The following is a 22,950-nucleotide window of genomic DNA, read 5'->3' as shown; positions in this document are numbered from 1 at the left end:
TTAGACGCCCTACTTTTATGCAGGACGCCCTAAAGACGCCCTAAAGACGCCCTATTTTTCTGGATTTGGAAACTGATTTTTGCTGTAGTTTTTGCTGTCAGCACGCGCTCGTTAGATGTCCACCAGAGTCAAGTACAGTGATCTTGACTGCATGAGATGCCATCTTCATTTGTGTAGTGCTTGTGTTATGTCCCCCACCCCCGTCGTAAACTTAAGCGCAACCTCGTTCGCACTGCACGCACACACACGCTTGGACGTGCACAGCCACTCGAGAGAACGAGCCGGTGACAGGCGCACCATCATCTGAGAGCGCAGGGAGCCTCCTCAACCTCCGTGGTCGTGAACTTTACGTGTTTGTGACACTTCAACTTTTTTTACTCGTCATTTTTTTGTCGAGGTGCGCATGTGTCGATTGTCGATCGTTTTGTCTACAAAAAAGTCCTATCCATACTGGAAAGTCTCATGTGCAAAAAGTGAAACTTGGCTGCAGCGCAGTGCTGATTATGAACTCCCCGCGACAGAACTCTCTTCTAATTCTTTGAGCAGTTAACTAAAAAGATCAGCTCATCCGATAAGAATGAGAAAGAATGAGACCACGAAGTAAAAACAAAGAAAAGTGCGCTCTTGAGAATCTGTCTACTTGGATCCCCTGTACTTCATCGCGACTGCACTCGATCCTCGTCATAAAGATCATTATGTACGTCTCATATATGAATGTGGTTATGAAACTGCACGCAGAGAAATTATATATTCCATCCATACGAAGGGTCCGCTTACAGTGACGCACAATGCAGGAAAGAAAAGAGCAGAGTCAGCAGGGGCAGTGTGCAGAAAAAAAAGGCCCGCACCAGATGAGGGGCACCCTCTATAATTGCAATGCCTTGACTTTAGTGATGTCGGTACACACAGTCCCAGCCATAACAACAAAATTATATTAAAAATAATAATAAAATAGAATAAATGTTACAAAATTGGCACAATAATTAATTTCGGTTTTTCATTTTTTTTCCATTTGGAGGTACTTGCCCTTACTTCACGATTCACCATACTGGTCCTTCATAAAGCCTAAAAATGCCCCATTTTTACCACATTTTCAAAAGCTCTGCATGCCCGGCAATTCTTTTTTTGGGGGGGGGGTTTCCGGAAGGCAAGGGGGGACACCCTCTAAAAAAATCCTAGCTAAAAGCCTGTTACAAGGTATGGTATTACAAGGTAAGGTATGCCTGTCGGATAGCCTCTGCGTCGTCTCCGACTGCACAAAGGTCCGTCACTCCGTCAAGGGACAACGGAGACGGCAAGAGCTGCGATTGGTCCTCAGGACAGGCCGAGCTAAGCTGCTCTGTGCTGGCTCACAGTGCGCAACGAGCGTCCACAGAGGCGGAGCTGATCACCGCCGACAACGTCGCTGCCAAACTATAAATACGTCATATCTTAATACACAAACCTCATGTTTAGACTCTAAATGGCCAATTTCTCGCCTCAAATTATCTTCAAACTGCGTTCCGTGACACAGAAAAGAAAAAAAGAAATGGCCACTGTTTCAACAACAACAGTCTTTCTCTCTCGGACGCCATTGCTCACTGTAGCCAGAAGCACAACAACATTGCGCAGCGACCCCTACTGATCGGGTGGGAAATTGCAGCGCGTATCCGTCACCACGATGCAGAAGTATGAAGGCTCGAGGGGTCTCCGTGGTTGCGCAGTGGGATAACGCATTACCCAGTCGGAGAAGTATAATGTGGCCTTTAGTCAGTCCATTATCACTGAGTGCAACCATATTTGAGCTTTCATTCAAATATTTAAATTTGAGTGAAGCATACAACACACTTTTCACATCTTCACAGGATTCATGTTGCCTGGCATGACTGATGCAGAATCAGTGTATCTTTGATTTGACATTGTATATTATCTCATTGTGGAAAAATTTGTGACAAGTAAAGGATTTGCATTAAAAACAATTTAATGTAATACTCGCTTTCAGGTCTTGGCATCTTGAAAATATTGATTATTCTGATTAAGTGCTTAACAAATCAAACTGATCCCATTATGTAGGAAGTAGGGCTGTCAGAATAACGCGTTAATTTTTTTAACGCATTAACGCACTTGATCACTTTCATCGCGATACGGGTAGACGTGCAGTTTATGAACAGGCAAGGCGGCGGGCAACTGCTTGGGGCCCCGAGTCGATAGGGGGCTCCCGACACTCGGAGCCTAAATGCATCAGTGACCAGCTGCATCCCCGTCTCCCTTAAACAACAAGGATTGATTTGCAATGACATCTCAGTAAGAAACCTCCCTAAAGGGGCCCCACGTCTCCTCACGTTAACCTGTGTGAAGCTGAAAGAAAATGAAGAGGAGTTATCAATCAGGTAGTTAGAAGAGGAAGAAAAAGAGAGGATGAAGAAAAAAGAAAGACACACAGTTGTAAGTTGCGCTACTGGCGCAGATAATGATATAATCATAACATTAACAGTCACTGTCTAACTAACGGGGACACAGACAGCAGCTAACATTAGCGTCAGAATGCTAGCTGACGCTAACGCTAACTAGTAGAAGCAGTGCTTCAAAGTGCTGATGAGAATTTCCTGCTGTGGGTTTAGTTCCCCCAAGAAAACTATTTAACTTCTATACTTTATATTTTGTTTATAATGTGAGTTATTTACAGTGCAATGTATAGTTTTTTTAAAAGTTATTTACAGCATTTTATTTTTTCTATTTATTTATTGTCTTATAATGTGGGTTTTTTACAATGTAAGGTTAATTTGTTACTAAGTTTGTATAGGTTTTTACAAGTTATTTACAGTATTTTATTGTTCTTTACATTTATATTTTCACATACTTTATTTATCTCTCCGTTCCTACAACAATATAAAGAGAAAATTAGAATTTTTTGGCATATTTACGAATGGTAATTAATCGTGATTAATCGTGATTAATCCACAGCTACCCTGTGATTAATCTGATTAAAAATGTTAATTTTTTGACAGCCCTGGTAGGAAGTAATGGATGTTATACATCATCACACCACAGCTAGACACAATTTCTGCTTTATGACCTGTGCTGATAAACTGTCATCTTCCTCTACAGCTGTGGCGGCAGAGAAAGACGGGACACCAGTGTTCAAGTTCCCAAGGTGGCGGGTCAAGGGTAAACCCATCCCGGAGGTCGTGGAGGCCTACAATGCGGTGGGCGCTGAGCTCAATGTCATGCCCTTCTGCTCCCAGTTCATCCCCATGAACATCATCGACCATCCCAAGCACGGCTCCATCATCTATCACCCTTCCATCCTACCACGGCACAGAGGAGCCTCGGCCATCAACTGGTGAGTGAGGGTGATCAAGGGTGGTTGCTAGCTTTGCTATTAGTAGATTTTTTGTGTAATTTCTGCCCCTCTGGGTCTCTCTCTCAAGCAAAACAATCCACCTACTATTAGGGATGGGGGTTCCCATACAGACGTAATTGACGGATCGGAAAAATATCGGATCCAACTGTAGAGATGTCCGATCCGATAAGTCTGTGCTTTTATGTTGTCTGCTGAAATGTCTCCACAAGTGATTCCCTGACTGCTCTGCTAGCTGGCTGCAAAAAGTGGAATGGATTTCCTATACGGAGGCGTGTCTCAATGAGGCGCGGAGTAATGATGCACGAACAAAATGTCCGGTGGAACAATGCCAAATAATTAAATCAATGATTAAGGGGCCGTCCACATGGAGATGGTGCTTTAGGACCTGAAACTGTATTTTTTTCTCGTGTTGTGTTTGGAGATTAAACATCCACAGCTCGTCTGTGTGAGTGACTCCGCCCCCAGTAAATTAAGTTAGATGGATCTCACTCGTGCGGCAGAATTGTGTGTTCTCGTAGTATTTAGGTTTATGACATAAAGTAGCTAGATTTGTCACCGTTTTTAAAAATGAAAAAACTTGCCTGTATAAAGGAGTTTATGTATTATTAAAGCCTTATATTAAATCAACAATAATTATGATAATAATATTAAAGCAATATTAAAGCATCCATATCGGAATTGTATCGATATCGCCAGAAATCCAAATTCAGGTATCGGATCGGATCGGAAGGGAAAAAAAGTGGATCGGCGCATCCCTTCCTACTATCTCCTGTGATGTCTTGTGTGAATTATGGGCATAACTTCCAACATATCCTTTTGCTGAAGCAGAACTTCACCTCTGCCTTCTTGTGGGATGAGAGGATGACCTGGAGAGATAGCCTCAGCTAACACAAGCATAACCTTAAAAGCTCCCAGATGTATCGGTATTTACATTGGAGATGGGCATTTCTGTTATTAAACTTTTTATTGTTTAAAGAAAAAAAGCCATACATGCAACTCTCAAAAGTGTGTACATGCCATCCTAAATAAAAATAAAATAAAAAAACAGGAAAAGAAACCTGTTCACATCATTGCAAAATCACCCACACTCCTTCCCATCACCTTACGCCTATACAATTTATGAATGAAAAAGGAGGTGGTACTAATAACGGATGTAAAATGAAAAAACACGTCTGCTCCAAATGAACCTGTTCTCATTCATCATTTTACCTGCAGACTGCACCTTATAATTGGATTATAATGACCGCAATGGCAAAATCAACACATATGGCAAGTTACAGAATATGTAATGTAATTTACTGTATGCATGTATAACTCTGAAAAAATAAATAAAAGTAAAAGAAAGAAAAACCAGGTAAGTGGAGTCAGAAACAGGAGGGATTTAGCACATTACTCAGTATCTTGTCCTAAAATTGTCATAAAGTTAACCCAGGTTTTCCAGTATCTCCCAAATGTATCTTTCATCAAGCCTGAGACTGAATGTTAGCTTCTCCATTATGAAAATATCCTGAACCACTTTGATCCAGTCCTCGACTGTAGGAGAATATTTTACCAACCATTTCCTTGTGATTGCTTTTTTACTCGCTAGTAATAGGATATTATACATATATTTGTTTTCAGACCCCTTGACAGTGTCCGGTCTTAAACCCAGACATAAATTCACAAACTCAAATGGAATCAGTATTTTCGTGACTTTCTCCATGTTCAATTTAATTTCTTTCCAATAATTTAAAATGACTGGGCAGTCCCAAAACACATGAAAATGTGTTGCCTTATTCTCGCCACAGGATCACCAACAGGATGTACTTGCTCCCAACGAAGTCTTTTGAGCTAGAACTCTAATGAACTTAACTATACTCTTCCACCCAAATTCTCTCCACGACAGAGCAGACGTACTTTCCCACTGTTGCAAAATAATTTTTTTCCCACATTTCCATCTGGATCACGATGTAACTCTCCTTCTCCCATTTCTTCTTTATATATACAGTGTCATTCCCTTCTACCGCTTGTAATACCTTATATATCTTTGATATGTTTCCACGTCCAGGGTCTGACCTGTATCCGAGTAGAAATATCTTCACTATAGCCAAATTAGCTTGTTGCAATTCTCCCTTTTTTATTATTTTCTCTTGGTAATGTCTAAGTTGCAAGTATCTATAAAAATCCTGATTGGTTAAACCAAATCTGTTTTTAAGATCCTGGAATTGTCGCAGCGTGCCCCCCTCATAGAGATCACAATGTCTTATTAACCCTTTATCTGACCACTGTTTAAAATCTTGCATCCATCCTGTTTGGTAAAAAGTCTGAGTCATATCCTATCCATCTTAAGATCCAGTATGGTTCTTTGGCCTTGTTTTCATTAACTACCTTGTGCCAAACTTTGATTGGCATTTTTATCAATGGATTCATGTCTTAGAGAGGCAACCAACCCGCTGTCCCCGATAATTGCTTGTAATGGGATATCACTAGATATCAGACATTCCATGTCTTTCCACTTCGCTTTGTAAGAGGGGTTACAGATATTTACTAAAAGTTTTATCTGCACCGCTTGGTAGTAATTTTTAATATTCGGGAGAGAGAGGCCTCCTTTGTCTTTCGGTAGTTGAAGAGTCTTATAGCGAATTCTTGGCCTCTTCCCCTGCCAGATAAATTGGGATATTAATTTGTCTAATTCCTGAAATTTCCCCTTTGGAAGTTCAACTGGTATATTTTGGAACAGATATAATAATCTAGGAAGCACGTTCATTTTTATAGCTTCTACCCTCCGTCCTGATCCTAAAAAGGGCAGTAGATTCCATCTATCTAAGTCAGATTTGATTTTTGGCAATTAGGGGGTCATAGTTCTATGTTATAATCGTATTCAGATGTTTGGGAATATTCACACCTAAGTACTTAAAGGTGAAGTAAGTAGTTTATAGTGCCATCTAGAGGAGAGGCTGAAATTTGTAACGAAGAACTGCTCCTCTGCTCACCCCCCTCCCTTCCCTGAGTGCTACGGTATCCTCAGCCGGTCAAATGTCGTCCTTGTAGTCTTTCTCCGTGTCAGCAGATGAGGTTCGTGAGGCGAGGGAGAGGGCGAGCTACCGCGGCCGTAGCAGACAAATCAGAGAGAGTGGAGGCGGGACTTCCGCTACAAGTAAAGCGACGCTTGATTTGTTCTCTCGCGTTTGTCTATACAGACTCTGGTAGAAACATGGCATCGTGGTAATGCAGTAGTGGCCCGCGACCATGTTATTTTACATCACTTTTTGAAACACTACGAAAATGAAACAAAGAATATTATACAGCGACTAGACAATGCAGGAGCACATAATATGTATACAAAAGTGGATTTTGGGTCATATAAACCCATAAATACTACACAGTGTCCCTTTAATTGACTTTGATTCCCAACTCACTTTAAATTCCTCCCTAATGGATTGGCTGGGGGAATAATTAAAAGTTAAAATTTGTAAAAAAAAGTTTATAACCTGATAGTAGACCATACTCTCTCAGAGTTGCAAGCAATTCTGGAAAGGAGGTAGATGGGCGCCCCAAATATATCAAAATATCATCTGCGAAGAGGGCCATTTTATGTTCTTCTTGGGACACCATGATCCCGCTTATCTTTTCGTTCTGTCTTATCCATTGACTCAGGGGCTCGATAAAGATGGCGAATAAGAGCGGGGACACGGGACAACCTTGTCGACAACCCCTTTCTAATTCAAAAGTATTTGATAATCCTCCATTCATCCGAAGTTTAGCTGTTGGTTTATAATATAAGGCCTTTATAGTCCTGACAAAATCATTGTGGAACTGGAATCTCTCTAATATCTTATATAGGAAGGACCAATCAACAGAGTTGAACGCCTTCTCTGCATCCAACCCTAACAGGACAGCCTCTAAATTATCTTTGTTTATATGGTTAATTACATGTAATGTCCTCCTAACATTATCCTGTGTTTGAGAGATGGTCATTTCTAATAACAGATAATTAAAATATCCATGGTATGTCAAATATTTGAATATTCTAAAGTTCTGTGCATGAGAGCAACAAAGCGATGCAGGGTCAGCAGCATGTTGAGCTAACGAGAACAGCTAAGGATATGCAATTAAAGACACTGGTAGATTTCATCACTTCTGTGGGATCTACAGCACATTGGGCTTAGAGTAGGAGATTTGATGCATTTGAGAAACCTCGTCATCACTTCTGCAAACACACATGAAGTCCACTAACTCAATACTTGCTGCTGCTGCCACCTCATGATGATAGAAGCACCACAAATTACATCGTCATTGGAGTAGAAATCTCATCCTATCTCAAGGTTCAGGGTCAGGACATGGTATTGACATATTCATATGTTATCCCACCCATAGTTGGAGGATGTAGTTTGTGGTGTAGGGATGTGAATCTTTGGGTGGGTCACGATTTGATTCTGATTCTTAGGGTCACAATTCGATTCAAAATTGATTCACGATTCATACGATTCTCGATTCAAACGATTCTCGATTCAAAAATTGATACAATGCATAGTGTGTTAAGGCAAATTATGGTATCAAAACAATACAGTTTGTATAAGATTATGTGATGACACAAAGGCAAACTTATGACAAAAGTTAACATTTATTCATTCAAAACAAAGAAAAACTTTCTTATTGTACAAAAAAATAACTTGCATAAAAATAAAAGCTTAGGCTAGCTGCCTTTTTCTCCCAGAAGGGATGCACTGGTACAGTTTTCCCACGGTTCAGTATGCATCACGATTTTTTGGGTAACGGTACGGTTTTGAAATGTTAATATGAAACTACTCAGACTAGCAAAGGCAATATTGCACTGTAAATATAATTAAAAGCACAGATATAATCAAACCACTAACTTTATTTCAACAATAGTGCACTATCAGATCAAATTAAACGGCAAACATAAAACCACAGAAATTAAATGTAAAGTTTAGTGCTTTCCAATACAAATAATCACAATTTTAACCCACTCACAGAAACTAAAACTACAAATACACCGTGCTGCTCCAAATGAAAGAGACGGTGATGACGACATAATCAATCAATCAATCAATCTTTATTTATATAGCCCACAGTTTACAAAACATAGTTTGTCTCACGGGACTTCACAGGGTTGGTAACATCCTCTGTCCTTAGACCTTCGACCAGGGTAAGGAAAAACTACCAGGGAAAAAACCCTTGTAAAAGGGAAAAAGGGTAGAAACCTTAGGGAGAACCACAGGTGAGGGAGACTTTCTCAGAGTCTTGTCTTGATATAATGTTTATAATTGTCTTGATGTTGCGAAGGTGAAAGAAGGCTGTTCTACATATATGCGTAATGTGTTCATCCAGTGATAAATCCTGGTCAAACAGGACTCCTAGGTTCCTTACTGTAGTGCAAGGGACTGAAGTGTTACTGCCTAGGTTTAGAGCTCCACTTGAAAGTGCTGCACTTATATCTTTTGGCCCAAGGACCATGACCTCAGTTTTTTCTGTGTTAAGCATCAGAAAGTTCCGAGTCATCCACGTCTGTATGTCTATGAGACAATCCTGGAGTGTAATAGATGGGTTTGGGTCGTCCGGCTGTACAGATACATATAGCTGGGTGTCGTCTGCATAACAATGGAAATCTATGTTGTGTTTCCTGATAATGTTGCCTAATGGCAGCATGTACAGGGTAAAAAGAATAGGTCCAAGCACAGAACCCTGAGGAACTCCGTAGTTGACCTTAGTGAATATGGAGGATTCTTACACTAACAAACTGAAATCTGTCCAATAAATAGGACTTGAACCAGACAAGTGCCGATCCTCTAATCCCAACGTCTTGTTCTAGTCTATGTAGCAGGATCTCATGATCTATCGTATAAAATGCTGCACTGAGATCCAACAGGACCAGTATAGAAGCCAGTCCTTTTTCAGAGGCCATAAGAATGTCATCTTTTACTCTAAGTAGTGCAGTCTCTGTACTATGGTGGGTTCTAAACCCAGACTGGAACTTTTCAAATACATTATTGCTACACAGGTGATCACACAACTGGGTGTCTACAGCTTTTTCTAAAATCTTTGAAATAAAAGGGAGGTTCGAGATCGGTCTATAGTTACTCAGAATGCTACTGTCGAGAGAAGGCTTTTTAAGTAATGGCTTGATTACTGCCATCTTAAAGGCCTTTGGGACGCAGCCGTTCGGTAAAGACATATTTATTTGATCTAGTAAAATATTACCAACTTGTGGTAGAGCTTCTCTAAGGAGTCTAGCTGGTATAGGGTCCAACTGACATGTAGTAAGTCTAGAGGAGGAGACCAGTGAGGTCAGCTCCGGGAGGCTTATAGGAATAAAATGATTCAGTACATGTAAAGCTGGAGCCGCGATTAAGTCTAGGCTCGCTGTACTAAACTGGTTGTTAATTCTATCTCTGATCGTTTCTATCTTATCGTTAAAAAATGTTATAAAGTCATTACTACTCAGCGATCGATGGATTCGTTGCATCGTGGCTCTCCGTCAGCCTGGCTACAGTGCTGAAAAGGAACCTGGGGTTGCTCTTATTTTTCTCTATTAACTCTGAGTAATAAGAAGTTATTGCATGTCTAAGAGCTTTTTTACATATATCAAAACTGTTCTTCCACAAGACATAGTGACTGTCATTATGTGTGGAACGCCACGTTCTTTCTAACTTCCGTGTACTGAGCTTTAACGCTCGAGTTTGGGCTGTGTACCATGGGGCAGACTTGTCCCGGGCGATAATCTTTCTCTTAAACAAGACACAGCAGGTCACCACCATGGATTTCACCAGCTGGACATCACAGTCATTAATTTTCAGGAGCGACAGAACCATCTGAAACACACAGGCAGCATGCTTACATTAATACCAGAATACTAAAAATAGAGGTAGCTTTTGGTCATTACTACACTGTACACTTGTACAGTACTATGTAGAAGTCTTAGGCCACCATTAGATTTGTTGCTTGAGCAATGCTATAACGACAATAGAGGATCATTATTTCTATTTCACTTTACTGGAACACTGTCAATGCATGTATGCAGTTTTTTGTTGTTTAAAAAAACATCCTCTACAGATGTCAAGTATTTAGTGTGATCTACCCTTACACTTGAACAATAACACAGCTCTGTTAATACTGGAGTGGAACCTTTATTAATGTTACTGGTAAATCGCCAGGTTTATTCAAGACATGCGTGAGTATTACATACTCAAAAAAACAACGGCGTTTCTGCACAGTACTGTATATGAGATAGTTAGCGATAGCAACTATATTTAGCTTATCTCATCTTCAGTTTGATGTTGTATGACTTCCCAAAATTTTCTGTACGCCTCCACAGTATTGAATGTATGTGAAGGTTGGATGTATAAAGAGGTGTACTCTTGTGTAGTTTTAATATACAAAGTGTATAATCGGTAAGACACCGAAATAGCTATTATCTTAAAAATAGCTATTTTAAGAAAAAGAAAGTTATGTGTGCATTGAGAAGATGCAGTGGGCAGTAGTATGAAGAGAGCAGTAGGCTATTCGTGACCTGTAGAACCACGTCCATTGTGGTCACATCCATGCATTTTTAAAGCACTCACTCACGGTAAAACTGTTTTGTCACAATAAAATCCTCATCAGTCCTTAAAGTTATGAGCTCATACACAGTGTCTGTACAACAAACATATATATTTTTGACACAGTGTTCACAGATGCATTGTTTTAAAAGTAGCTTGGGGGGGACTGCTTACTATGAAAGACAATCCTGACAGTGCCCCTGCCTGGTGTAGCGTGATAAATCAGCAAACATTAAAATTGAAATTCAAGGATGCACACCATCGGGCTATGCTCAACCCATATCCAAAATCTTCAGTTGATCTGACTGTAAGGGAGATATGCCCGTTACAGACACAACTTGCAGAGTCTGTTTTATGATCAATATTGTGCTGCGACTGTTAGCTATCAGCAAACCTACGATCATCAAACTCTGTTTTGTAGCTTTCATCTCCTCTACAACATTTGATTATGTAGTTATTGTGTAACAGTTACAGTCACACTAAGCTGGAGCTTTACTTAAAGGTGAAGTAAGTAGTTTATAGTGCCATCTAGAGGAGAGGCTGAAATTTACAACAAAGAACTGCTCCTCTCCTCACCCCCTCCCTTCCCTGAGCGATACGGTGTCCGCAGCCGGTCAAATGTCGTCCTCGTCGTCTTTCTCCGTGTCAGCAGATGAGGTTCGTGAGGCGAGGGAGAGGGCGAGCTACCGCGGCCGTAGCAGACGAAGTGGAGAGAGCGGAGGCGGGACTTCCGCTACAAGTAAAGCGACGCTTGATTTGTTCTCTCGCGTTTGTCTATACAGTCTCCCGTAGAAACATGGCGTCTCGCTGCTAACAGTGGCAATGCAACCGCGGCCCGTGACCCGCGACCATGTTATTTTACATGACTGTTTTGAAACACTACGAAAATGAAACAAAAAATGTTATACAGCGACTAGACAATGCAGGAGCACATAATATGTATGAAAAAGTGGATTTTGGGTCATATAAACCCATAAATACTACACAGTGTCCCTTTAAGCTCCAACGTCGCCACAGCAACTACAAGGTGTAGATAAAAGTCAACAATGTAGTTCACACGCACTGTCAATGCTCTAGATCACAGTGCAGCTATCAGTGCAAGCAGGAGGTTTAAACCAGTTCAGGTCAGCCTGCAACTTATCAGCTCCAGCTGCCCGTTGGTGTCTGTTCTCCACCCTCAATGAACTGCTTCCATTTGTTGTCAGCTTGTTCAGTTTTTTTTTTCTTTAAGCGCTTGCTCAATTTCCAGAAGTGACCATTCATTCGTAGTGACAAAGGTCCAGAGTTTTAAAAGTAGATTATCCCTACTGTCACAATACAGTGCAGTAGCAGTAAAGGAGGAGTATAAAAGGAATTAAATATAAATATAATCAGCACGTTACATACAAGTAACTGTGAAGCAGGCATTAGCTCAGTGGAACAAGGAAAAAACTGATTTATTTACATAACAATAGACTCACTTAAATAGTAAAATTTATGCCAGCTGAGATACTATCTCATTCTCCCCACCAAAGTCCACACAATTTTACATCATGTTACGTGAGAGTTGTTGATCCAAAATAATTTCTTCAGATTTACCCCAGTGACACAAACTTACCAAATGTGGTAGTAGTAGACCACCAGCTCCTGTGTCACCACAAGCTAAAAATGCTTGGTGCAGAAAAGTTTTGGTGCAGGAGAGTGAGTGGTTTACAAACTTCATTTTCAAGTTTGAAAAGGCTGTTTAATAATGAAATAAGCACCAATACATTCTTAAGATGTTGTAGACCTGAGCAAGCATTTGCCAAGTGGCTATAAAAATGTTTTTCTCTGTGTCCCTGCTGGCAGCCATGTTGTTAGGCTGTGTCTCAAGGCTTTTCCCTGACGCCGGTGGCAAACCACACTTCCAAATAGCTTCCTTTACAAACAAACAAATGTATGAAAATACATAAGGAAAAACCTTTGTTGACAACTTAATTGTGTCACAGTCTTATCTAGGGCTGTTAAGTCAAAGACGACTGGTCGACTAATTGGTCGACACGCTCTGGCTCGACCAAAATTGTGATTGGTCGACTAAATTTTTTTATTTAAATTTTTTTTTTTTTTATGGTGAATTTCATTAGGAGGAAAGTACCACATGCTAATAGGGGTGTTTTACATCACCCGTGCTTCACAGGTAACAGCCTGTCTTCAGAGAACACCCCCCTTGTTTTCCACTATTTTGGTTTAGTCCAGCCCAGTGGGTTGTTGTCGCTCCGTGGCTCATGAGCGACAGACGGATTAGTGTTGCCAAACATGACGTATCATTTAAAAACGCTAAGCTAAGGTTGCTCTGTCTGTTTTGAGTATGAACATATCAGAATTATTAGCATATTTCCAAGTTTTAGTCTAATAATCGTTGATTGGTCTATAACTACAGGCGCATCCGCTCGTAACAGCGGCAGCTTCCCGCGGTCTATTTGTGTCTCAGCCGCGAAGCTGCGCTGCGCCGTTCAGTCTCGCTCTGTATTCCTTAACACTTGTGCTGATAATACTAGTTATTTTCGGATATCATGGGCTATGATATTGCGCAGATGAATGTAATGCAAAACACTGTCAGAGCTGTCAGTCTCTGTTGAACTCCGGCCGCGGCTGCCGGTCTTTTCAAATTAAGAGCCGCAGCCGCACAGGTACTTTGCGGGTGCGGGTCTTTTCAAAATAAAAGAGCCGCACCCGCAAAGACCCCCCCCCCCCCCTTTTGGTCGAAATTTCAGGGCTTTAGTCGACCAAGAGTTTCTTTGGTTGATTACAGCCCTAGTCTTATCAACAGGTCGATTGCCACAGTCTCGACTCTTATCTGACTTTTCAGCATTTCCTCAGGTTTATAGCTGGCTTTACACACTCTCTGCTCTCTCTACACTCACAATTGTGATGATGGCACAACTACAACTATTTATTACTATGTGATTGTGTGTCATTAGGACCCTGATTGATGGTGATAAGAAAGCTGGCTTCACAGTGTTTTGGGCTGACGATGGACTGGACACGGGACCCATCCTGCTGCAGAAGGACTGTGCTGTTGACCCCAGTGACACCGTGGACACACTCTACAACCGTTTCCTTTTCCCAGAAGGCATTAAGGCCATGGTAAACACCTGGAATGTGACATGTTTGGGTCACCTCATCCTTTTCTTAGCACACAATTACTGTTGCCAGGAGAATATCAACAGCACATATAAGAGAACACGGTTTGGATAAATTAATTCATTAATCATTCATAAAATGTGAAGTTAAACAGTTTAGACGGAAAAAGTCAGCATAATATTTCCATAAACTCTAATCTGTTGTAAATAAGGCTGGGCAATATATCGATATCGTGACAAGAGACCAACCAACTGTTAGGCAACCATGTAGTTAAATTTTCCATATTTATTGTATGCCATTATGTCAGTATCAGTATTTGCTTCTACCATACACAAACATGTGTATGAATGATATAAAAAAGTATATTGTGAAATTTACCCCAGCCCTAGTTGTAAAGCAGCTGTTGCACCACTGACACGGATTCATGTCTCTCTGGTGCAGGTGGAGTCAGTACAGCTCATCGCTGACGGAAAAGCTCCCAAAGTTCCACAGACAGAGGAAGGAGCGAGCTATGAAGGCATCCAGAAGAGGTCCAACTCCAAGGTGCCACTTCTCACTTTACTGCATCATGTGACATGAAAGTGCTGCAGCTCTATTTACATTGATTTACATTATACATTAACAAACTTCCCCTTTAGCACATGAAGAAAATTCAAATATATTTATCAAAGTGGTGTTGGTCTTACAAAAAGAGAGAGTGTGATTAGTCTGTTCTGTTGTTACTGGGGCTACTACTGGGACTATTCTTAGTGTACAGGATTATTTTCCACCATGGTTTCACCATGTGTTGCTCAGCGAGTGGAGGCCAGCTGTAAAGATTCCCACTCATTCTCAGAAATGTTAGTTGACCTGCTCTGAAATGTCAACATGTTGATATCTTGTCTTCCTCCTGCCCCCCTCCCCCCAGGTCAACCTGGCTCAGCCAGCTGAGGCCATCCACAACTGGATCCGTGGCCATGACAAAGTCCCCGGTGCCTGGGCTGTCATTGATGGTCAGGTGGGTTTCCTGGAACTCGGACGCAGAGTTATGGTCACTCAGTATCTATTACCAAGTCAGAGTGAGAAGTTTTTAAAGCTGATATACTGTATCTGGGCAGAGGCTGATATCCAGCACCTCACACAGGGTGTCAGCTTGTTCTGGAACATTTTTTAATGTCTAAAAATATCTATAGTTCAAGATTCAAGATTCAAGATTCAAGATGCTTTATTTATCCCGAGGGAAATTATTGGGAGGTAAAAGTGTAGATGTACAAGAGTTAAAAGATACATAAAATAAAATAAAATAAAAATAAAATAAAATAAAAATAAAAGTAAGATAAACAAATAAGACAAATGCAACAAAGTGCCAAACAGAAGGAAAAACAGTAACTTACAACAGTAACTTAAATGCAACAATGCCACAAAAAAGAATCAAAAAAAGAATCACAGTCAACGTAGGTATATATAATATACAGCAGTACGCACGGAAATAAAATAAGTACAACTAAATATGGTGAGCAAATGTTGAAAGTGATAAACAGTGATAAGGTGACTAATGATATCAGCATAGTGCAAACAAAGTAAAGTGATGAAGTGATATGGGTAAAGTGACATTTTGGATCAGGACACAGTGTCTCCACTGTTCCTAATGCGGCCAGAAGTAGCAAAATTAAACAGCCTGATGTCCACAGGAAGAAAAGACTTCCTCTGGTGTTCTGTGTTACACCGGGGGAGAATGAGTCTGTTGCTGAAGGTGCTTCTGCTCGAAGTCAGCAGCTGGTGGAGAGGGTGAGTTGTTGTCCAGGATACTGTGCAGTTTACACAGCATCCTCCTCTCAGACACCACCACCAAAGAATCCAGCTGGACCCCCAGGACGGAGCCAGCCTTCCTGATGATCCTGCTGATCTTCTTGGCGTCTGCTGCCCTCAGCCTGCTGCCCCAGCACACAACAGCAAAGAAGATGGCACTGGCTACCACCGACTGGTAGAACATCCTCAGCATGGTGTTACATACGTTGAATGACCGGAGCCTCCTCAGGAAATAGAGACGACTCTGGCCCTTCTTGTACACAGCCTCAGTGTTCTTGGCCCAGTCCAGTTTATTGTCCAGGTATACTCCAAGGTACTTGTAATCCTGGACAACATCTACATTCACACCGTTGATGGAGATGGGTGTGGGGATAGATTTTCTCCTGCGGAAATCTACCACTAGCTCCTTAGTCTTGGTGGAGTTGAGAATCAGATGATTAGCTCCACACCAGTCGACGAAGGAGTCCACGACGCCCCTGTACTCCTCCTTCTTCCCCTCACTGACACAGCCAACAATTGCAGAGTCGTCAGCAAACTTCTGCAGGTGGCAGGACTCAGAGAGGAACTGAAAGTCTGAGGTGTACAGGGTGAACAGAAAGGGGGAAAGAACAGTTCCCTGTGGAGCCCCAGTGCTGCTGACCACAGTATCAGACACACCATCCTGCAGTCTGACATACTGTGGTCGACCCGTCAAATAGTCCGTAATCCAGGAAACCAGGGGAGGGTCCACCTGCATCGCCGTCAGCTTACTCCCCAGCAGAGCAGGCCGGATGGTATTGAACGCACTGGAGAAGTCCATGAACATGATTCTCACAGTGCATCCCGGTCTGTCCAGGTGGGCGCAGGCACGGTGGAGCAGGAAGATGATGGCGTCCTCCACACCCAGTCTCGGCTGGTAGGCAAACTGTAGAGGGTCCAGTGATGAGCTGACCAGGGGCCGAAGAAGTGACAGGACCAGCCTCTCCAGGGACTTCATCAAGTGTGACGTCAGCGCCACCGGTCTGTAGTCTTTGGAGGTTCTGGGACGCACCTTCTTCGGTACTGGTACCAGGCAAGGATGTCTTCCACAGCACCGGAACCCTCTCCAGACTCATGCTGAGGTTGAAGATGTACTGCAGGACTCCGCTCAGCTGGGTCGCACATGTTTTGAGGACCCTCGGGCTGACACCGTCGGGACCAGCTGCCTTGCCCGGGCGGAGTCTGCAGAGCTCCTTCCTCACCTGCTCTGCAGTGAAGGTCTGTCTGCTGTGTGTGTTGATGGGGGGCGGGGGGGAAGGTGATGGCGGGGTGGGTGGGTGGGACAGGTAGGGTAAAGTCAGGAAGGAGTTGAGGGGGAGGGGTGTCAGCAGGGCTGGAGGTTTGGAGGTGAATGGTTGTAGAGGAGCTGGGGGAGGGTTAGTCCAGAGCCCTTTCATCAAATCTGTTGAAGAACAGATTCAGCTCGTTGGCTCGTTCAGTACCACCTCCTATTGTCTGGCTACCAGATGGTTTGTAGCCAGTGATGCTCCTCATACCACTCCACACGTCCTTAACATTGTTCTGCTGGAGTTTGTGCTCCAGCTTCCTCCTGTAGCTGTCTTTGCCCTGTTTAATCCTCTCCTTAAGCTCCCTCTGGACCTGCCTCATCTGCTTTCTGTCCCCATCTCTGAAGGCTCTCTTCTTCTCATTCAGCAGGACCTTGATGTCTCTGGTGACCCACGGCTTGTTGTTGGGGAAACAGCGTACAGTCACTTTAGGAACAACGCTGTCCACACAGAAATTGATGTACCCCGTTATGCAGTCCGTGAGATCATCAAGGTCCTCTCCATGTGAATCACAGAGCAGCTCCCAGTCTGTTAGTTCGAAGCAGCCCTGTAAAGCTTCATCGGTCTCCTGTGACCATCTCCTCACAGTCCTGGTGGTCACAGGAAGCCGCTGGACTTGGGGCTTATACAGGGGCTGCAGGTGGATGAGGTTGTGGTCCGATCTTCCAAGAGGAGGAAGGGCAGTGGAGCTGTAAGCCTCCTTAACATTGGCATACAGCAAGTCCAGTGTCTTGTTTTCCCTGGTGGGACAGTCCACAAACTGCTTGAAAGTGGGCAGTGTGGCAGCCAGAGTGGTGTGGTTAAAGTCCCCAGATATTGCAATGAATGCGTCTGGGTGCCGTGTCTGAAGATCCGCGACGACGGTGTGTATGACGTCACTCGCGCGCGCCGCGTTTGCGGTCGGAGGAATGTAAACAACGAGGACGATAACGTGTGAGAACTCCCTCGGCAGATAGTATGGCCGCAGACTCATGGCAAGCAGTTCAATGTCCGGGCTGCACACACGCTCCTTCACAGTAACATGACCAGGATGACACCACTTGTTGTTAATAAGAATAGCAAGTCCCCCACCTTTCCTCTTGCCACTCTCCCGGTGACTCCTGTCCGCCCGTTCAGTCTGAAAGGCCGTCCACAGTTGCATTCGAGTCCGGGATGTCCTCGTGGAGCCACGTCTCCGTGAAACACAGCACACTGCTCTCACGATACACCCGCTGAGTCCTCACCAGGCCCGCCAGCTCGTCCATCTTATTAGCCAGCGACCTCACGTTCCCCATGGCGATGGAAGGGAGAGAAGGTTTGTATCTCCTCTTCTTTTCCCGGTGTTTACGTCCAGCCTTACATCCCCTGTACTTTCTCCTCAGTTCTTTGGGGATTTCAGGCCTCTCCCGCATTAGCGCCGATGGTGTTAGCGACAACAGCTGGTCTCGGGTGTAAACAATAGACCCGCCGCATTGCTGTGACAAGACGGAGATGCGGTCGGGAAAAATTGTCCCAAGAATGAGACACACGGACAAAAAACATGGAAAAAAGTTCACAAACATGGTTGGCTAGGGTTAGCACAACAACTTACTGGGAAAAAACACCAATAAAAAGAAAATAAAATAAGAAACATAGCTAAAAGTGCGGAAAAAAGAGAGAGCAACTGTTGCTGTTGCTGTTGCTGTTGCTGGCTGCCGCTCGACACAGCGCCGGAAGTGTGTGCACCCTTAAAGGTATAGTTCAGTGTTTTTGATGTGCGAGTTGTATAAGGTACTCCCGCAGACTGGCACTCACTGGAAACATTGCTGCCAGTGGGGAGGGGACACAGAAATCTTTGTCTACTATATGATCAGATTTTTCTGACTGGAACATTAACTTTTACCTCGAGCTAAAAATTAAGTGTTTTTAGCTCATGGGATGGAACTGGTGGTCTACTACTGCCTTGTATGGTAAGTTTGTGTCGCTTAGTTGAAATTGAAGAAGTCCAACATTCCAAAATGACACATTCAAACGTAAAAACGGGGGCAGCAGTGGATCAATAACTCTTGTGTGCTGTGATGTAGAATCCCTGATTTTCTCCATGCACGGGCGACTGCGTGCTTTTCCAAGTGAAACAAAGTTCATTTTTCAGCTGGAAAACGGGTGTGGATTTTGTTAGGCGGCTAAAATGGGGTTATTCTTGTTCCCCAATGTAAGCTTTAGCTGTGTTTCCACCGTGCAGAACTGGTTTGGTTTGGTAAAGTAAGACACTTTGCTGACACGGTCAGCTGATTGGGTGAGAAAATTGTCACTCCCAGTGTAAAGTGTGAAACGCCCACAGTCTATTCGCATACAAAGATTGACATCTTGTTGAAACATACAGCCACAAACTGAGCCGGAAAAAAAGGACTGCTGGATGACCTTCATTGTTGTCTCTTGTGTTGCGTTTTTTACACCCCGCCTACAAAGTAAAGGTACTGTTCTCAGTCAAAACACGCCCTGACCCAGGGCTTTACCATTCCAAACCGTACTGTACCATACCAAACCGAATCATGCCATGATGGAAACGCAGCATTTGTTTTCACTCTAGATACAGGAGCTGTGCACAGGATGTTCAGTACTGAATGTGTCAGTACCTCTTACAAATACACTGATAAAAAATAAATGTATTTATAACTTTACAGTGCTCTTGATTTGTGTTGCTTTATTGTAATAAGTAAATCATTTTCTACAATCAGTAGTAAAATGAAATTATTTAATTTTCATTTAAACATCTTATACCGACCATGAAAGATTTTGTAAATCTCCATCCATTCATAACTTGATGTTTGAAATCTGACTGTGCAAAAAAGAGAACGAAAAAAAAGAAGTCACACAAAATATTCCATCGTGTTCTTTCCCAGTCTGTGACCCTGTATGGCTCATCCATGTTAGGCGGGTCAGCACCAGCTGGTCAGCCCCTGGAGATTGAGGGGGCATCGCAGCCCGGCCTGGTCACCAAGAACGGACTCGTCCTGTATGGGACTGATGGAAAGGCGGTGGGTGATTCTGTCATTTGTTGCTTTGTTATTCAAATATATTGTGACCTAGTTATTGTGTTTCCTCTCATCTTGCTGCTGAACTTCATCCATTTTGTGTTTGGTCCACAGCTCATGGTGAAGAGCCTGCAGTTTGAGGATGGAAAGATGATCCAAGCTTCCAAATACTTCTCCTCTGGGGAAAGCTCCAGTGTGGAGCTGACTGATGAGGAGAAGAAAATGGCAGAGGCGATCAGGGTAAGAACATAGTGATAGTTTCTATGCGGTGTTAGGAAGAAAGGCATTGTTTTAAATATTGTAACTTGTGTTTCAATTTCATTCTTCCTTACCGCCAGAGACGGTATGAAATACCTGGATATCCATTGCATGCGCAGATCGAGACATAATATCAACAAAGTCATGTGACCTGGGTGACGCAAGCGACCTGTATAAAGGAGGCTGGCACCCAGAGATCGTCTCCTTTTCATCTTCTTGCCTCAACACACGGATCGTTGCTATTTTTTTGTCGCCGACAAATCGATCGACAATCGACACGTGCGCACCTCGACAAAAAAGTGACGAGTAAAAAAAGTTGAAGTGTCACAAACACGTAAAGTTCACAAAGAAGCTGTGCACGAAAAGGTGATCCTGCTGTCCAGCCTACCTGCGCTCTGACATGTTGGCGCACGGGTGCGCGAATCCACAGCTCCAACCGTGAGCACCGGCTCGTTCTCTCAGTGGATGTGCGCGCGTCTAATCGTGTGTGTGTGCGTGCTGTGCGAACGAGGTTGAGCTTAAGTTTAGGACGGGGGTGGGGGACATGACACAAGCGCTACACAAATGAAGACGGCATCTCACCCAGTCAGGATCACTGTACTTTACTCTGGTGGACACCTAACGAGCGCAGGTTCAAAAACCTGAGCCGTCTGGCGAGTGGTGATACATGCGTTCCAGCATGAGCACTATGCTGACTGTTTGTACATCCTGCATGGCTCCTCTCAGTCCAGTTTGCCCAGATTAAGGCCCTCCTCCTTAATTTGCAGCCTGGTGGTCCCCCCACTGTTGGCTCTGATGCCATGGAGCCGCCACTCAGGAGCCAGGGTGAGAGTGATAGCCTGGCCTCCCTGCATGATGAAGACATGCTGTCAATTGCTGCCTCAGGAATTTTTTTTTTACTGGGGATGAGACAGGGGACAAAGAGGAGCTGGAGGCGGGGTCACCCCTTCGCTCTGTGACTGACTCCCATGGTCGGGTGCAGGCTACTCAAGTTGATGCTGAGACTGGTTCTCCCACAGTTAAGCAGGCTATTCAATTAGCCATCTCGCGACTTGGGTTGGATGCTGCCCCTGTAGAGGTTTCTCCCTCCAATGCGTTTTTCAAACACACCCAACAACCATCTGCCTTTAAGGTTCCACCATCTGAGCCATTTATTAATGAACTTCAGAGGTTATCTGAGCCGTGTAGGAGGACACTCCGCACGCTACCTGTCGTTCCAGGTCAGATGTTTGGACCTGCAGCCCAGCGGGCTTTGGAACAAAGTGTGCAGGTGACTAAGGTCAAGAAACAGTTTTCTGACTTACGTCAGCCATCATTGTCTAGGCCAAGACACACCGCTGCTTCCCATCCAGCAGTCTTAGCTCAGGGGGGCTCCGGAGCCAGCCGCCCGTCATTCCAACAGGGGTGTTTCCACAGGTCTCCTCAGCAGCCTGCCTTTCGGGCACCTAGGGACAAGGCACCCAGATATGGGTCGCCTTCTGATCGATGCTCCAGGCCGCCCAAAGGTCTTGGGAGTCGAACCTGACTCCTTGAACCCAGGCGCCAGCCGTTTCTCCCCACAACATCTGAGCCGCTGGGAGGCCCTGACCTCAGACCCTTGGGTGTTATTAACGCTTTCCAAGGGGTACAGTATTCAGTTCAGGCGTCGACCCCCAAAGTTCAACGGGGTCAAGATGACTGTTGTAAAGGACCCCCTAAAGTCTTTGGCTCTAGAGCGGGAGATTTCAGTTTTTTTCAGATTTTCAGCCCTGGCCTCTTCCAATGAGGCAGGATCTTCTGTCACAGTTGGGCCGGATCATTTGGCATCCTCACCCGGGGCATCTCCAGCTGCATGTTTGGCCCCTGAAGGGCCGGACTCATTGCTAGATTCATGTGATCAGGCTGTTGTCGAGACCATAACCAATGCTTGTGCATCCTCGACTAGACTGCTGTACGCCAACAGGTGGAAACTCTTTTCTGTGGCAATCAGAATGTGAACCCAGAGCGTTGTTCTGTGCCTGTACTGCTTAGGTACATGCAAACGTTGTTAGATAAAGGGCTCTCTGTCTCTACTATAAAGGTATATGTGGCTGCTATCTCGGCTCGACATGCCCATGTGGATGGTCGATCGGTGGGCTCACATGTTCTTGTGAACAGATTCTTGAAGGGTGCACTCCGGTTACGCCCTCCACATGTCGTTCGGGTGCCTTCATGGGATTTGTTGGTCGTCCTGGAAGCCCTGTGTTCTCCTCCATTTGAGCCCCTGGAACATGCTGATCTCAGGTAGCTGTCTGTTAAGACTGCTTTTCTTCTTGCCATTACATCTGCAAAGCGGGTTGGTGAGCTTCATGCCCTGTCCATTTCTGCGGACTGTTTGCGTTGGAGTTCTGATGGTTCGGGGGTTACCATGTGGCCAAACCTCTCTTTCCTCCCTAAGAGGCTTTCTGCTTTTCATGTCAACCAGCTCACTTACTCTGTCCTGTTCGAGCTCTGAGACAGTACATAGAGGTTTCGGCTGGATTTCGTAAATCCGACGCTCTATTTGTGTGTCATGGTGGGCACAGGAAGGGCTGTGCCTTGTCTAAGCGGAGGCTCTAGCATTGGGTTGTTGATACCATTTCTCATGCCTACAGGCTTAAGGGTCT

At 43.9% G+C, this 22,950-nt stretch overlaps 1 protein-coding gene across 1 annotated transcript in view; it reads left to right on the top strand.

The window, feature by feature from the left end:
• aldh1l2 (aldehyde dehydrogenase 1 family, member L2) overlaps positions 1-22,950 on the top strand; it is a 49,509-nt gene that overhangs the window by 8,195 nt on the left and 18,364 nt on the right. Inside the window, exons 3-8 of the mRNA XM_083907212.1 lie at positions 3,088-3,322; positions 13,821-13,986; positions 14,425-14,526; positions 14,891-14,980; positions 19,937-20,071; positions 20,183-20,308. Coding sequence (XP_083763338.1) covers positions 3,088-3,322; positions 13,821-13,986; positions 14,425-14,526; positions 14,891-14,980; positions 19,937-20,071; positions 20,183-20,308 — 854 coding nt within the window. The remainder of the gene's footprint in view (positions 1-3,087; positions 3,323-13,820; positions 13,987-14,424; positions 14,527-14,890; positions 14,981-19,936; positions 20,072-20,182; positions 20,309-22,950) is intronic.

The sequence above is a fragment of the Microchirus variegatus genome (genome assembly GCF_963457635.1).
Source record: "Microchirus variegatus genome assembly, chromosome: 20".
NCBI classification, from domain to species: Eukaryota; Metazoa; Chordata; class Actinopteri; order Pleuronectiformes; family Soleidae; genus Microchirus; species Microchirus variegatus.
The sequence above is the reverse complement of the archived record's forward strand: the minus strand, read 5'-3'. Positions and strand labels throughout refer to the sequence as shown.